Source organism: Eptatretus burgeri, chromosome 3 (assembly GCF_056783735.1).
Source record: "Eptatretus burgeri isolate ZD-2024b chromosome 3, Ebu_testis_v1, whole genome shotgun sequence".
In the NCBI taxonomy this organism is placed as follows: Eukaryota; Metazoa; Chordata; class Myxini; order Myxiniformes; family Myxinidae; genus Eptatretus; species Eptatretus burgeri.
The window spans coordinates 50,928,844-50,945,343 of record NC_140963.1 but is presented as its reverse complement, the minus strand read 5'-3'; the positions used below and the strand labels follow the sequence as shown (position 1 = coordinate 50,945,343).

Genomic DNA, 16,500 nt, shown 5'->3' with positions numbered 1-16,500 from the left:
ATGCTTCATGTGTGAGGAGTACGATGATTTATGGGAGTGAGACATGGGTACTGAACATGGAGCAGCAACAAAGGCTGGAAAGGGTGGAAATGCGAATGGTTCGGTGGATGTGTGGAGTATCGTTGAGAGAGAGGAAGACAAATGATGACTTGCGGAAGATGATGGGAATAGAGTCTGTGATGGAGGTTGTGAAGAGAAACAGGTTGAGATGGTTGGGTCATGTGTTGAGGAAGGATGAAAGTGACTGGGTGAGAGGAGTGTTGGAAATGAGTGCAGTCGGAAGTAGAGGACGGAGAAGACCGAGAAAAACTTGGCTAAATGTGGTGGAAGAGGAAATGTGGGCAAGGGGATTAAGAAGGGGAGATGCAGAAAACAGGGTAAAGTGGAGAAGATTGTCATGGGGCCCGCAAGGCTAACCCCCACTTTAGCGCGGAAAATGGCCTTTAAATGCTTGTGTGATATATATTATATTGTGTATATATATATATATATATATATATATATATATATATATATATATATATATATATATATATATATATATATTTCTATATATATATATTATATTGTATATATTATATTATATTGTATATATTTATATGATATTGTATATAAATATATTATATTGTATTTATATTGTATATATATATATATATTATATTGTATATATATATATGATATTGAATATATTGTTGTGGTTACCAAATTCGCAAACCACCATTCAGGTCCCTTAGGTGAGGTATCTCGGTAAGTACATGTGTAGTTAGGCCCAAACCCGTTGTCTAGTGGGAATACATGTCATTTATGCGTGCTGCGACTCTTCAGGATAGCCGTTTTTCTTTTATTATCTTTAATTTGGACCAACCGCCATTGTTACCACCACCAACCACCGCTTCACCACAACCGCCACGACCTTCACGTCACACCTCGCAACCGTCGCATCGCCACCGTTCTTGCGCCGCCTGTGGGTACCGGTGTTGGACTCGTGCAGGGCGCGCGCCGAACAGCGTGTACAAAATCACGGATTTTGTGCTTCAAAAACGGATCAAAAACGACACACGCCCACTTTTTGCCGTCCAATCGGTGAGCGAGGGGCGATTTGGCCCCGCCTCCAGGGCGTTGGAGGGCGATCGATATATGCAAATTTATGGATCAAAAAGCATTCACGCCCACTTTTTCTCGGGCCAATGGGGAGCGAGGTGAAAGGTCGAAGGGAGGGGGTCAAAGATGAGAGGGCGAAGCTACGGGGCTGATAAAAAGCGACCGTGTTCGTCAGTCCAGAGAGTAGGAGAGTCGAGAGGGAACAGAGAGTCAAGACTTCGCGGGCGGTGGAGTTGGCAAGAAGGAGCTGGTCGTCGTGTGCGTTGGAGTCGGAATGGAGGGGACGGAGCTGTGGAGAGGCGGCGAGGGCAGACGAGGGGGTGCTCGCGTCGTGCAGGGAGCTGCACCCCAAGGAGGCCGACAGCGCGACCTGGCCGAGGTGGAGACGCTCGTCGCGGGACAATAAAAATCCTCTATACCCCGAGCATCAGCAACCCCCTCCTGTTTCCCCCCGCGCTGAGATAGTGCGACCAAGGGGGCCCCTTTCCCACCCCCTACCAGACACTGCCCGCAAGGCCCGCGGAGTTGAGGCACCATCGCCGCTCCACGTCTCATCACCAGACGGGTAGGCCCGACCCGGTCTCGGCCTCAGGCCCGCCTCATCCTTGAGGGTATTCTTTCCTTGGTTTTGGGTATGTGTTGTCGGCGCCGTCTGTGAAGTAAAATTGTATAAGTGTTGCCGTGTGCTCGGTAGTCGGTATTAGCTCTGCATTGTGTCTTCGCTTTCGCATTTGCTTTTTGTGTAAATTGAATTGTGTTTTTCTTTTCTGTGTGCTTTTGGTGGAATTGAATATGTGTGCTTTCCGTTCGTCGCGAATAAATGTGCTTTGTGTTGAACTGTTTCCCGCTTCGCTTCGTCATTTCCTTCATTGAATCCTCATCTTGCTTCACGTAAAGGGTTGGTAGTGGGCTGAATACGCCCGATAATTAATCGAACCGTCGAGGTCGACGATAACACCGCTCGGTTATCCCGATAGTACGGAACGGGTCGCTTAAGTGGCCCGTGTCCGAAGTCGACCTGCGGCGAGGTGCGATTGCCCAGTCTACCCTCCGCGTGGGTACTTAGGTAGGTCGAATTTGGCGAGCAACCCTATCCCACGCGGGGGCTGATTGGCTCGATCGTGGTGAGACCGAAAGGTCCACCCGTGACTGGTTCCCGGTGTTAGTCCGAGAGGGTCACAACTGGATTGTCCGTCCGGTGGGCGACGTGCCGCGATTCGAGTTACGTGGCCGTCAGCACGCCGGCGGGCGCGAATACCGCAACAATATATTATATTATATTGTATATATTATATTGTGTTTGTATATTATAATTTATATATATTATATTGTTTATATATTGTATATATATTATATTATGTTGTATATATATATTATATTGTATTTATATTGTGTGTGTATATATATATATATTATATTGTATATATTATATTATATTGTATATATTATATTATATTGTATTTATATTGTGTGTGTGTGTATATATATATATATATATATATATATATATATATATATATATATATATATTATATTGTATATATTATATTATATTGTATATATTATATTATATTGTATATATATATTATATTGTATTTATATTGTGTGTGTGTATATATATATATATATATATATATATATATATATATATATATATATATATATATATATATATATATATATATATATATATATATATATATTGTTGCGGATTCGCGCCCGCCGGCGTGCTGACGGCCACGTAACTCGAACCGCGGCACGTCGCCCACCGGACGGACAATCCAGTCGTGACCCTCTCGGACTAACGCCGGGAACCAGTCACGGGTGGACCTTTCGGTCTCACCGCGATCGAGCCAATCAGCCCCCGCGTGGGATAGGGTTGCTCGCCAAATTCGACCTACCTAAGTACCCACGCGGAGGGTAGACTGGGCAATCGCACCTCGCCGCAGGTCGACTTCGGACACGGGCCACTTAAGCGACCCGTTCCGTACTATCGGGATAACCGAGCGGTGTTATCGTCGACCTCGACGGTTCGATTAATTATCGGGCGTATTCAGCCCACTACCAACCCTTTACGTGAAGCAAGATGAGGATTCAATGGGAGAAATGACGAAGCGAAGCGGGAAACAGTTCAACACAAAAGCACATTTATTCGCGGCACACGGGAAGCACACATATACAATTCCACCAAATGCACACAGAAAAGACACAATGCAATTTACACAACAAGCAAATGTAAAAGCGAAAACACAATGCAGAGCTAATACCGACTACCGAGCACACGGCAACACTTATACAATTCTACCTCACAGACGGCGCCGACAACACATACCCAAAACCAAGGAAAAGAATACCCCCAAGAATGAGGCGGGCCTGAGGCCGAGACCGGGTCGCGCCTACCCGTCTGGTGATGAGACGCGGAGCGGCGATGGCGCCCCAACCCCGCGGGCCTCGCGGGCAGTGTCTGGTAGGGGGTGGGAAAGGGGCCCCTTGGTCGCACTATCTCAGCGCGGGGGAAACAGGAGGGGGTTGCTGATGCTCGGGGTATAGAGGATCTTTATTATCCCTGGTGTGCGTCTCCACCTCGGCCAGGTCGCGCTGTCGGCCTCCCTCGGGTGCAGCTCCCTGCACGACGCGAGCACCCCCTCGTCTGGTGTCGCCGCCTTTCCACAGCTCGTCCCCTCCGTTCCGACTCCAACGCACACGACGAGCAGCTCCACCGCCCGCGAAGTCTTGACCCTCTGCTTCCGACTCTCCTACTCTCCGCCTCTGGACTCTCCGACTCTCGACTCTGGACTCTCTTCACTTCTACTCCTCGTCTGGTGTCTCCTGACTCTGCTCTTCTTGACTCTCCTCTCTTCCTGACTGACGAACACGTTCCTTTTATCCGCCCCGTAACTTCGCCCTCTCATCTTTGACCCCCTCCCTTCGACCTTTCACCTCGCTCCCCATTGGCCCGAGAAAAAGTGGGCGTGAAGGCTTTTTGATCCACAAATTTGCATATATCGATCGCCCTGGAGGCGGGGCCAAATCGCCCCTCGCTCACCGATTGGACGGCAAAAAGTGGGCGTGTGTCGTTTTTGATCCGTTTTTGAAGCACAAAATCCGTGATTTTGTACACGCTGTTCAACGTGCGCCCTGCACGAGTCCAACACCGGTACCCACAGCGGGGCAAGAACGGTGGCGATGCTACGGTTGCGAGGTGTGACGTGAAGGTCGTGGCGGTTGTGGTGAAGCGGCGTTGTGGTTGGTGGTTGATGTTGTGGTTGTGGTGGTAATCATGGCGGTTGGTCCAAAATAAAGATAGTAAAAGAAAAACGGCTATCCTGAAGAGTCGCAGCTCGCATAAATGACATGTATTCCCACTAGACAACGGGTTTGGACCTAACTACACATGTACTTACCGAGATACCTCACCTAAGGGACCTGAATGGTGGTTTGCGAATTTGGTAACCACAACAATATATATATATATATATATATATATATATATATATATATATATATATATATATATATATATATATATATATATATATATATATATATATAATATTTTAACTTTAATTGATTTGCCTTATTTCCATTTTATATGTAAATTGATCGATCCAATTTGCCTGAACAGTTATGTCCCTGTGTCTGCACGTCATGGTGAATGTTCGTGGTTTTGATCATCTTCACCTTTTCAGGTTGGCTGCCCTGTTTGCGGCTGGGTATAATCCGTGTCCCTTTGATTCCCTCATGAATTGTTGAGTCGATCGATGATGTCCCTCTTGTTCGAATCGTTTCATTGACTATATTTCACTTGATCATTGGAAATGAAATGGCAGCTCGATTTTTCCGCAATTTATCGGTCATCTCACCTGACACAGTCACCTGAAACTGTTGTGGCTGCTTCCGAACCACAGGGTTGCCATTCGCCCACTATGAAACCATATTAATAATCCCATTGGGTTCTTGCATTGAGAAAGTGATACTTTAACAACGCAATTATTTAATTAATGTTTCGCAGAGTTCGATCGTATAATATTTTGGGGGGAAATGCCTTTTTTTTTCGCCATTCTTAATGACTCTCACCCCGCAAACACTGTTTCTACATTAACATGGTGGTTTTAGTTTTGCTCTTTGAACCAGTGAAATTCCTACAGGACGTTTCGCTCTATTGAACGGTATCTGCTGACCATGGCGGAGTGGTAGGTTTAGATTCACTCGTTAAAATTATCACATAAAAATGAATCGTTTTCTTTGTTGGAATTTTTTTTAACCCGAAAGGAATTACAAGCTCGAAAGTGTAATTGATCTTCAAGGGGGAAAAAGACAACCAAGAGAGAGTACTTGCGGTGTGTCCTCGTCCGAGAGTATTAAATGGCGGAGTGGAGCGCGTTCTGTTTTGTCTCCCGTGTTGATGTGACGTGACGCGACTAGGCCTGATGTGAGGGTACAAACATGGTTCGTGGAGTGTAGAAGCCTCTTTGTTTGGAGTTCAAAAGCGACGTTGTAATCTTACAGAGGAAGGAGGGAAGTTCGTGAGGAAGTTCGTCAGGCCGTTGGAATGTGGTCTGGCGGACGAACCTTCGGTGTTTTCGCCTTGGCCATATTGCTGGGGGAGAATGTCTCGTTTGGTGAGTTACCGGGGAGGTTGGTGTGTGTGTGTGTGTGTGTGTGTTTTTGTGTGTGTTTTTGTGTGTGTGTGTTTTTGTGTGTGTGTGTTTTTGTGTGTGTGTGTTTTTGTGTGTGTGTGTTTTTGTGTGTGTGTGTTTTTGTGTGTGTGTGTTTTTGTGTGTGTGTGTTTTTGTGTGTGTGTGTGTTTTTGTGTGTGTGTGTGTGTTTTTGTGTGTGTGTGTGTGTTTTTGTGTGTGTGTGAGTGTGTTTGTGTGTGTGTGTTTTTGTGTGTGTGTGTGTTTTTGTGTGTGTGTGTGTGTGTGTGTGTGTGTGTTTTTGTGTGTGTGTGTGTTTTTGTGTGTGTATGTGTGTGTGTTTTTGTGTGTGTGTGTGTGTGTGTTTTTGTGTGTGTGTGTTTTTGTGTGTGTTTTTGTGTGTGTGTGTGTGTGTTTTTTGTGTGTGTGTGTGTGTGTTTTTTGTGTGTGTGTGTGTGTGTGTTTTTTGTGTGTGTGTGTGTGTGTGTGTGTGTGTGTGTGTGTGTGTGTGTGTGTGTGTGTGTGTACACATTTGATATAAAAGTGAATTGTGTGTTTGAGAGGTTTTTGGCAGAAGGATTCACTGTGGTATAATGATCCAACCCAAACCTGGTGTGTGTTCAGTTGCCAAGCAGCTTGCCAGCGCTTGCCAAGCCAGCCGTTTTGAATGGAGTGCTTGCTTGATTGCTTAAGCCACTTGGCGAGCACTTTACATGAAACTTTGTAACTAAACACACCCACATCAACCGAGTTTCCTGGTGCAGCATAAGACGACCCAAACACGCAGTGCAAGTTGCAGATAATTTGTGGAGAGTGAGAATAGTACGTCACAAACGAGGTATTTCTGGGAAATAGGCTTTAAAAAATTTTTCTCAATATTTCCTTATGGGTCGCATGTTCATTTTTTCGCTCACCTGCTCGAAGAGCAGAGAGCTATAGCGATACCCCCCAGCGTGAACGTGAAAATGTTAAAGTTTTTCGTGCCAGTTATTTCCTTTCTCATGTTTTTATCTACCACACTATTTTTTACTGATTACAATATACAAATACATATATTGCTTCAAAATTATTTGGATCAGACTTCACTGCAATGCTTTTTTTAAAATATTAATCGACTAGTCTTTTAAAAACGATAAATGTATAAACAGGCGAGCATTGGGGGGCTTTGACACCACTCTGGTTAAATTTTACTTTGAAACTCTGGGATTGTATGACGTCATGTCCCACTGCGTCATCTTATATATTATTTCCGAGTTTGTGGTTTCCTGTCGCGCTATCTTCGACTTTGTTCTGCGCTCGAGTAACGTGATAGTCGGCTTACATTATCTCAAAGACCATATGAGGTGCATGGTACAAAAAACAGTAAATACAATGGTTCTGAAACAGTGAAATCGTGCCAAGAAGTACTTTGAACATTATATTCCACTTACTGCATTAAAGTAAAATTACGACTGATACTCTGCATCAGTTCCTTTCTCAAACACACCCACCCCAACATGTCGCGCAAAGCGCAGGTTATGCTAGTGACTTATTCAAAGTAAACCAGGAGATGGGGGGGGGAAAGCATCTGAGGTTTGTGGAGCAACACTGAACTAACTAACTAGAAGGGCACTCGGTAGAGCGCATACCTCCACCACGTAATGCCTGGTCCAGTTGAACATGTCGGGCCCAATAAAATTTTGAAATATCATGCTATACCTTGCACCGCCGGTGAAGTTTTGTAAACTGCAATTCTGGTTTTGGATGAAAACTTTCTCCCAAAGTGAAACGATTCCCGGATCATCCTTTTGGATCTCAGAGGAATGTCGTTAACCATTAGTAACTCGATTCACAATTGTTTTTTAAAAAAAATCTTTATTGTTTAATTTTTAAAATCAAGCAGTGGCGCCGTTTTTTATAGAAAGGCTGGAAAGGGTGGAAATGCGAATGGTTCGGTGGATGTGTGGAGTATCGTTGAGAGAGAGGAAGACAAATGATGACTTGCGGAAGATGATGGGAATAGAGTCTGTGATGGAGGTTGTGAAGAGAAACAGGTTGAGATGGTTGGGTCATGTGTTGAGGAAGGATGAAAGTGACTGGGTGAGAGGAGTGTTGGAAATGAGTGTAGTCGGAAGTAGAGGACGGGGAAGACCGAGAAAAACTTGGCTAAATGTGGTGGAAGAGGAAATGTGGGCGAGGGGATTAAGAAGGATGAAAAAGAAGATGAAGAAGAAGGATGAAAAAGAAGATGAAGAAGAAGGATGAAAAAGAAGATTAAGAAGGATGAAAAAGAAGGACGCATCAGCGTCCAGAGCATGTCCCTGTGTCTGGTGTGTCCAGAGCATGTCCCAAGCCTGGTGTGTTGGCGCAGTGGTTAGGGCAGCGGCTTGGGATCCAAAAGGTCCTGAGTTCAAGCCCCGTTGGGCCACTGAATTAATACACCAGGGGGTTGACTCAGCCTGTCATCCTTCCGAGGTCGGCGAAATGAGTACCAGTGTACAGGGCCGGTGTATACCCCGGTTAAAATAGGTGTACCATATCCCTGTGTCGTAAGAGGCGACCAGGGTTGTGTCAGGAAGGGCATCTGGCATAAAACATGTGCCAAATCACTATGCGGATCGGATGATCCGCTGTGGCGACCCCTAACGGGAGCAGCCGAAGGGAGAAGAAGAAGATCAGCGTCCAGAGCAGTCATGCTTTACACCAAAGAGGTCAACGATTGGCTGTATCCTTGCTCCTCAGGTCCTCACCAAACTCAGACGAGAGTTTCGGCAGGGGCTGCGTGCAGCCGATGTTGATCTCTCGAAAGCATTCATCTAACTACTGTCAAACCGATGGCTTTAATTTTTACTCATTACTCACCGAGTTTTACTCATTTAATTAACCTCCGCCATCGAAGATGGACTGAGGTTACTGTTTTCACCCCTGTCTGTTTGTTTGTTTGTGAACAATATTACAGAAAAACTCCTCGACGGATTTCGACCAAACTTGGTGGGGGGATTAGGTATGGTCCAAGCACCATACCATTAGATTTTGGACTTGGTCCAAAGTTCAATATGGCCGCTATGGTGGCCATTTTGACAAAAAATTGATTTTTTTTTTTGATTTTTTTTTTTTTGCATTTCTACATGTTTTAAGTGATTTCCAACCCAAAACTAGAGGGGGAGCACTCGGTAGAGTGCAAAACCTCTGCCATCAATACTGCTGGGTCACTTAAGTGAACCTGATATCCTATTCATTGTAGGTCAAAACTGATCAGACTCGACTGAACCACGATTGAATAAACTAAACTAGATTGACGCGCATGTAGAAATGCCAAAAAAACAAACAATTTTTTTGAAAAAAAGTTGCAAAATTTCTTATTTTTTTCTCGAACAATTTTTTTTTGGGGGGGGGGGTTGGAAATCACTAAAAACATGTAGAAATGCAAAAAAAAATTCAAATATTTTTCAAATAAAATCGAAATTTTTTTGAAAAAAGTTGCAAATTTTTTTTTTCGCTAACAAATTTTTTTGGGGGGGTTGGAAATCACTTAAAACATGTAGAAATGCAAAAACAAAAATTCAAATATTTTTTCAAAATGGCCTCCATAGCGGCCATATTGGACTTTGGACCAAGTCCAAAATCTCATGGCATGATCCTTGGACCATACCTAACCCCCCCACCAAGTTTCGTCGAAATCCGTCCAGGAGTTTTTCCTTAATACTGTTCACAAACAAACAGACAGGGGTGAAAACAGTAACCTCCGTCCATCTTCGATGGCGGAGGTTAAAAATATTAAAAATTTTAAGAGAAAAAAAACCAACAAATTTTGCAACTTTTTTTTCAACTAAATTTCGATATTTTTTTAATTTTTTGCATTTCTACATGTTATAAGTGATTTCCAACAAAAAACATGCCAAAATTATAATTGCGGCTGATTTTGGAACTTCAGGTGGATATACCCACGTAAAATCAATTTCTGTCTCGAGGAATCTCGTTATGACGAATGTATTGAGTTTGTAAAAGTTAAAAGTAAAAGGGAAAGTTGCAAACTATAACTCTGTGAGCACTGTTGACGTCAAATTGAATGAATGGGATATCAGGTTCACTTGAGTGACCTAGCAGTATTGGCGGCGGAGGTTTTGCACTCTACCAAGTGCTCCCCTCTAGTTATAAAATGTAATTGGTTACTAATGTGATGATCAAAATTACCTGAATGATCCTAAATTTTCCACTCCAGCCTCAAGCTGCCCCCGCATTGAAAGTCACCCTACCATGAGGTGTACCCCACTATACCTCCCAGGCATGAAGATTCTGTGACTGGACCCATCCAAACTTCATGAGTAACACCACAAATGAAACTGAATTTCACATTTGTCAAAACTTGCGAAATTTCTTTTCCTGCTACCGTGAGGTGTCATTAATGTTGTTCAGGGGATCTCCACAATTTGGGTCCAACTTGGGTAGAGTAGAGTGGGGTGCGGGGTGAGCGGGGAGAGGATTAAAAGAAGGGCAGACTTCATCCTGTGCCTGTGTATGATGCTTAGTCCATCACCAGGTGGGTGATGCTCACCAGACAGAGCTTTGTGGCGTTCGGATCGCAGCTTTTGTCAAGTCAGGCCAGATTAGATCTGTGAATTGCGACAGGTAACATGCAAACCTGCACTAACTTGTTTCGTGGTTGGGTCGTCGGTGACTAAACCGTCTCCACCACCAAGTTTCCTGGTGAGGAGGGTATGCATATGGACACCCAGCAGGATTAAAAACAAAGCATGTCAAAGGGCGGAGGACCCTCTTGTGAGCCAGCGGCCATCCATATCTAGTACGCAACTTTCTGCAGACACCCTCCTGCAGTTGGGTTACTTTTTATTTGGAGGTTTGTGGCAGGATTTGCACTCCGGCCACCGTAAAACCCTTCATTCCGCAAAATGTACTACAAGTGCAAAGGAATCTGAAAACTTACTCCGTGGCAGTACCTCCTGTGCAGCTGCCCTCCGCAGGGCAGCTCACCGGATGACGAGATTGTGGCAAAGCCTTTGGGACCCCCAATCTTTGATGATAGGAGGAAAACACCCTTCACGGGTCAGATTGCGGTGGTGTGTATCGGAGTGGTGCTGAGGTGTCGTCCAGCAGACGGTGATCCCTTTGGGTGGGTGCTTGGAATGTCCGATCCTTGAGAGAGGATGTTCACCTGTCTGGTGTCATCTGAGCTCAAGCGTTTGGACATTGGTATTGAGGTTCGGAGACCGGATTGCGAAGAGATCATGGGGGTGGTGATACTATTGCTCTGGTCGTTCTGATGGTTGCCATGCCCAAGGCGTAGCTGCAGCTGTGTCAAATAAGCTGACTCCAATGATAATTGAGGGAACACCGATCAACATATTATGAGACTAAGGATTTGTCACTCCTTGGGTGTCATTTCCCTGGTCTCTGTATATGCTCTGACTGAGGCGAGTGATCTCACCATGAAGGATGCATTCTATGCCATGCTTGAGTCTGGTTGATCAGTGCCCCTGGCGAGATACACTTCGAGTCTTGGGGGATTTCAATGCACCGACTGGAACTGATGGGGATGTTCATGAGATGTGTGTTGATCCCCATGGGTCAGGAACTATGAACCAGAATAGCACGAAATTCCTTGACTTTGCAAGAAGTCATGGATTTAGGGTGGCTGGTTCATCGTTTCAACGCCCACAGGCTCATCGCTGGACTTGGTATTCCAACGCTGGCGGTGTGGCAAAGGAGATTGACCATGTGCTTGTTGATGGTCGCTGGAGGATGATCCAGAACTGCAGGGAAATTCTCCTGGCATTCTCAGTTCCTCAATACTGATCACAGGCTTGTTGTAGCAATTCTGAAGTTACAGCTTAAATGCAGGAGAATGGTACCATCCCAGCCAAGGCTGGATGTTGGCAAGCTCAAGGATGAGAGTAACTGAGGAGTTTGCAAACAGGTTGAGTGGGGATTTGGGGGGTCTGGGTGCTTTGGGGAGTACTGAAGAGTTGTGGAGTGCCTTCAAGACCACTGTCCTTGATGTTGCAGGTGGATGTCTTGGAACTCACCATAGGGCGCAGAAGAATTTTGTCTCAAGGACCCTGGATACCATTGGCCAGAGTTGCAGGGCCAGGCTGAATGGCAGAGCTGAGCTGTTCAGGGAGCTGAGGCATAAAACTGTACATGCGCTAAGGGTGGACAAGGAAGCCTATGTGTGAGAAATCTGTGAGGAGGTAGAGCATCACCTGTGGTCAAGCGATTCTCGTCCTGCTTACAGGGGAATTCACACATTGCGTTCATCCAAGCCCATCCCTCGGTGGACTGCAGTTCGAGCAGCGGGTGGTGGGCTCTTGACAGAGGAATCCAAAGTGAAGGCCCGTTGGGCCGGTTACTTTGAGCGACTGAACCAGGCTGATCCACCAGCTATCGAGTTGGATGTCGGGTATAACTATCTCTATTACTGACCCTCCAATCAACTGTGATCCACCTTCGTTTCTGGAAACACAGGCTGCGGTGAACCGATTGAAATTGGGTAAAGCTCCTGGGATCTGTGGCATCCATGCTGAACTTCTCAAGGCTGGTGGAAATGCTGTACTTGTGTCATTGCATGCAGTTCTGTGCTCTGCTTAGAACACGGGCATCATCCCAACAGACTGGAAGAGGGGCCTTGTCCCTCTCTGGAAATGGAAGGGTTATCCCCAGGACTGTAACAACTTCCGAGGGGTGACTGCTCTCGGTGCTGGCCAAGGTCTTTGCTCGGATAATTCTTGATGGGGTTCACCACCATCTGCTTGAGCATCAGTGTCCAGATCAGTCATGCTTTACACCAAAGAGGTCAACGATTGGCTGTATCCTTGCTCCTCAGGTCCTCACCAAACTCAGACGAGAGTTTCGGCAAGGGCTGCGTGCAGCCGATGTTGATCTCTCAAAAGCATTCAGTTCAGTGAATCGGGATTTCCTCTGGAGGATTCTTGGTCTTCGTGGGGTGCCAACAAAACTGATCAATCTGAATGTCTGAACTACAGGGTGTCCCAAAAAAAATACAACTTTTCATCTGCAAAGAGGGATGGTCATAACATATATTTAAAAAAAAACAAACAATATATGGCTGGATAGAAAGCTGAAAGGTTGAAGTTTATTGTACAAATGTCAAAATTGCCACCAAAATTTATATTTTCTTATGGAACCGTCGTTTTCTTTCAGACCACATGTTCGACGTCAGCTCCACGTTCTCCGATCACTGCCTGCGAACGCGTTGTCATGTTCTCCATCACTTTGGGAAACGTTTCCTGAGGAATGTTCTGGATTTCTCGGTGGATGTTTTCCTTCAGCTGATCAAGAGTCTGAGGCCTTGGCTTTCCATACATCCTGTCCTTGAGATACCCCTACAAGAAGTCTGGAGGAGTGAGGTCAGGCGAATACGGTGGCCACTCAACGTCTTCGTAGCTTAACGTCTAGTCGTTTGCGTTTCTGTTGATCAGTAAGCACCGTTTCCGTTTGAATTTTATATGGAAAGGCATGAATGTCTTGGCGAAGGATCCTCTGAACGGTGCTCTTATGAATGTTTGTCTCGGCAAAAAGTCGTCCAATCAATTTTTTTGGACTCTGAACGACAGCCTGTCTCACCATTTCCACATTTTCTTCACTACGACCTGTCCTCTTCAGACCACTGTGACCCTTGTGAAGGTCACAGATGGTTCCCACATTGGCAAACTTTGCGACGGTGCACTTTATTGTCCGAAAGTTTGGTGCATGGCGCAAGTGGATACCGAAATGTCTCGAGTAAAGATGTTGCACCTGTATGACACTTTTCGTCTGGTGCCAAAGTTCAACAATTTTTGTTCGTTGTTGTACGGTCAGTCTTGGCATTTTTCTGGCGCTTGCTTGGTATCAAAATAAACTTCAGGATCTCTGCAACAAGAAATGAAGCATTAGTGACAAAATTACTGCTTTTTTAGGATCAAACGAAGCATTTTAAAAGTTGTATTTTTTGGGGACACCCTATATACTCTGGTACTGAGAGTGCTGTTAGATGTGGTGATACCATTTCTGACTTATTTCCATTTGTTCCTGGAGTTCGGCGGGGGTGTGTGCTGGTCCCCCACACTTTTCAGCGCTTGTATGGACTGGATTCTGGGGAGGATGTCGGAGAGATCAAGCTGCTGTGCATTGTTTGGGAATGCTTCCCCTGCGCTGTGCTCTCTGACCTTGATTTCGCAGATGATGCAGTCATATTTGCGGAGACTCCAGATATCCTTTGGGGGCCCTCGAGGTACTGAATGAGGAGTCGGAATCGCTGGGATTACGGGTTTCTTGGGTCAAAACTAAGATCCAGGCTTTCAATGACATCTTGGATGCTGCTATCCTGTCTGTACCTGTTTGTGGCGAGCACGTTGAGGTCACGTTGAGATTCACTTACCTTGGCAGTGATATTCATGTCTCTGCTGGCTGTGAGCCATAGATCAATAGACATCTGGATTGGGCCTGGGGAGTCACAGATTCACTGGATCACAGGGTGCGGCGCTGCCGGTACCTGTGCGGGAGGACGAAAGTCCAAGTCTTCAGGTCCTTGGTGCTTCCAGGCTTGCTCTATGGATGTGAGACTTGGACTCTGACCAGGGATCTCAGACGGCGACTTAATTCCTTTGGTACCAGTTCTCTTCGAAGAATCCTTGGCTGTCACTGGTCGGATGTTGTGTCCAACGAGCGGTTGCTGAGAGAGACTCAAATGAGATTTGTTACGTGCATCGTTCATGAGTGTCAGCTGCAGCTGTATGAACACGTGGCTCATTTTCCTGACGCTGATCCTGCTTACCAGATTCTCTCAGCAAGGGAGCCTCTTGAGTGGAAGAGGCCAATGGGCCGACCACATGCCTCGTGGTTGCAGCAGGTTGATCAGCATCTGAAGGAGATGGGGATGGGCCAGGCATCGGTCTGGGAAATGGTCAGACGGAGGTCCCTGGAGTGAAAGCTGATGCAGTGATGCGTTGCTCCGGTGCATGCTCCTGTTCCTGACCTGATCTGATTGCCGCTTTGTCCCAGGATTTTGGACTGATCCTTGCAGGAGTTTATAATTTGTTCAAGGTGCCAACGATGATTCCCCTCCTCTTCACGAGGTACACTGGGGGATCTTTAATGTCCATCAATGACCGGTGACAACAGACAGGTCCTTTTTCTTCTTCATATGGTTTTGTTTGAGTTGCATGAACTGCGAACTCGCTGGTGAAATGAGCAGTTCGCAGCCAATCTTGTGCTTGCCGCAGTGAATTCCATCCTCTATCAAGTTGGTGCATGGAGTACTCCTCCAGAAAGTGGTCTGCGGTCTATCGCGGCACAGTCCCAAGCTGCATTGTCGGCCAGTTCCAGGAGTGCGTGCATGCATTAAAGCGTCCAACATCCATCTCTAGACAGTTCAGGCTTCACCATTCCTTGTGCAGGAGGCAGTAGCCAGTAGGTGTGATGGCGATTGGCAGTATTTGTTACATTCTACCAACAGGCTGTTTCCTTCTCCACTTGCTGAAGTGTCACTGTCCTCTGCCCTGCTTGTTGTTTCAAGGGATGTTGGGTTGAGCAGCGATGATGAAGTGTTTGCGGCTCTTGAGTTGTTGTACAGGCAGTTATCTTGAGATTCTGCGATTCAGAAGGTGTGCAGGTTGCTCAGCTGTTTTGAAGGTAGCTGTCTGGTCGCGACTTCACGTCGTTGATGGTGAGGTGAGATGCTTGCCAACTTCGGTAGGTTGTGAGTTTGTGTCGGTCGAAGGCAGCTGATCACTGGCAGGGCAGAGTTAAGCTGTACATCCACTTCTTTTTTTTCATTTGCTCCTACCCAAAGCAGATATACAGTCGGTACTTGACGGGTCCTCTTGTGGGAATTCCCATGACAAAATTAAATATTGAAATAACATGACCAGTGTGAACGGATTCCTCCAAATAATCTCACCTGAGAGGCAAACAGTGCTTTATATCTTGCTCTTCATTGCGGAGAGGAAAGTGATCGTAATGAAATTAATAGCTATAATTTTATATATATATATATATATATATATATATATATATATATATATATATATATATATATATATATATATATATATATATATATATATATATGTGTATATGTGTATATATATTTGTATATGTGTATATGTGTATATGTGTATATGTGTATATATATGTATATATGTATATATGTGTATATGTGTATATGTGTATATGTGTATATGTGTATATATATATGTATATGTATATATATATATATATATATATATATATATATATATATATATATATATATATATATATATATATAGTGTTATGGCTGTGGAAATTCGCATTACACCATGAAGGACCCTAAGGTGAGATATCTCTGTAAGTACATGTGAAGTTAGCCCAAACCCGTTGTATAGAGGGAATTTATGTGATTCATCCGGGCTGCGACGCTTTGAGTGGGTCGTTTTTCTGTTCTATCTTTATTTTGAAACAACTACGCCTCAAGCGCCATCACACAACAACCACCTTAACCACCACACCAGCCATCGTCACCAACTACAACCACGCTCCAACCCTCAGACAACAACAACCATGCCACCGCCACCATCTATGCTCCCACATCATCGCATCACCGCCATTCCCAAACGGCACCATAACCATCAAACCACCACCGAAAACCCTCCACCACCTTCACCTCTCTCCTTCTACGGCCATTCCCACACCACCTGTGAACACGGAACGTCGGGCTGTCTCGGGCCCGTTCAGCGATTGGTGCCGAACTCACCTAGCCGCGAGCGCAAATGGCGGCCTTTCCGAT

At 45.2% G+C, this 16,500-nt stretch overlaps 1 protein-coding gene across 2 annotated transcripts in view; it reads left to right on the top strand.

Annotated features, from left to right (window-relative positions):
- The first annotated feature begins 5,426 nt into the window (after nucleotides 1–5,426).
- Nucleotides 5,427–16,500, top strand: part of LOC147029851 (TGF-beta receptor type-1-like) — a 40,278-nt gene continuing 29,204 nt past the window's right edge. For both annotated transcript variants that reach the window (XM_085873267.1, XM_085873265.1), the window contains exon 1: nucleotides 5,427–5,723. In XM_085873267.1, coding sequence (XP_085729393.1) covers nucleotides 5,654–5,723 — 70 coding nt within the window. In that variant the 5' untranslated portion in view covers nucleotides 5,427–5,653. The remainder of the gene's footprint in view (nucleotides 5,724–16,500) is intronic.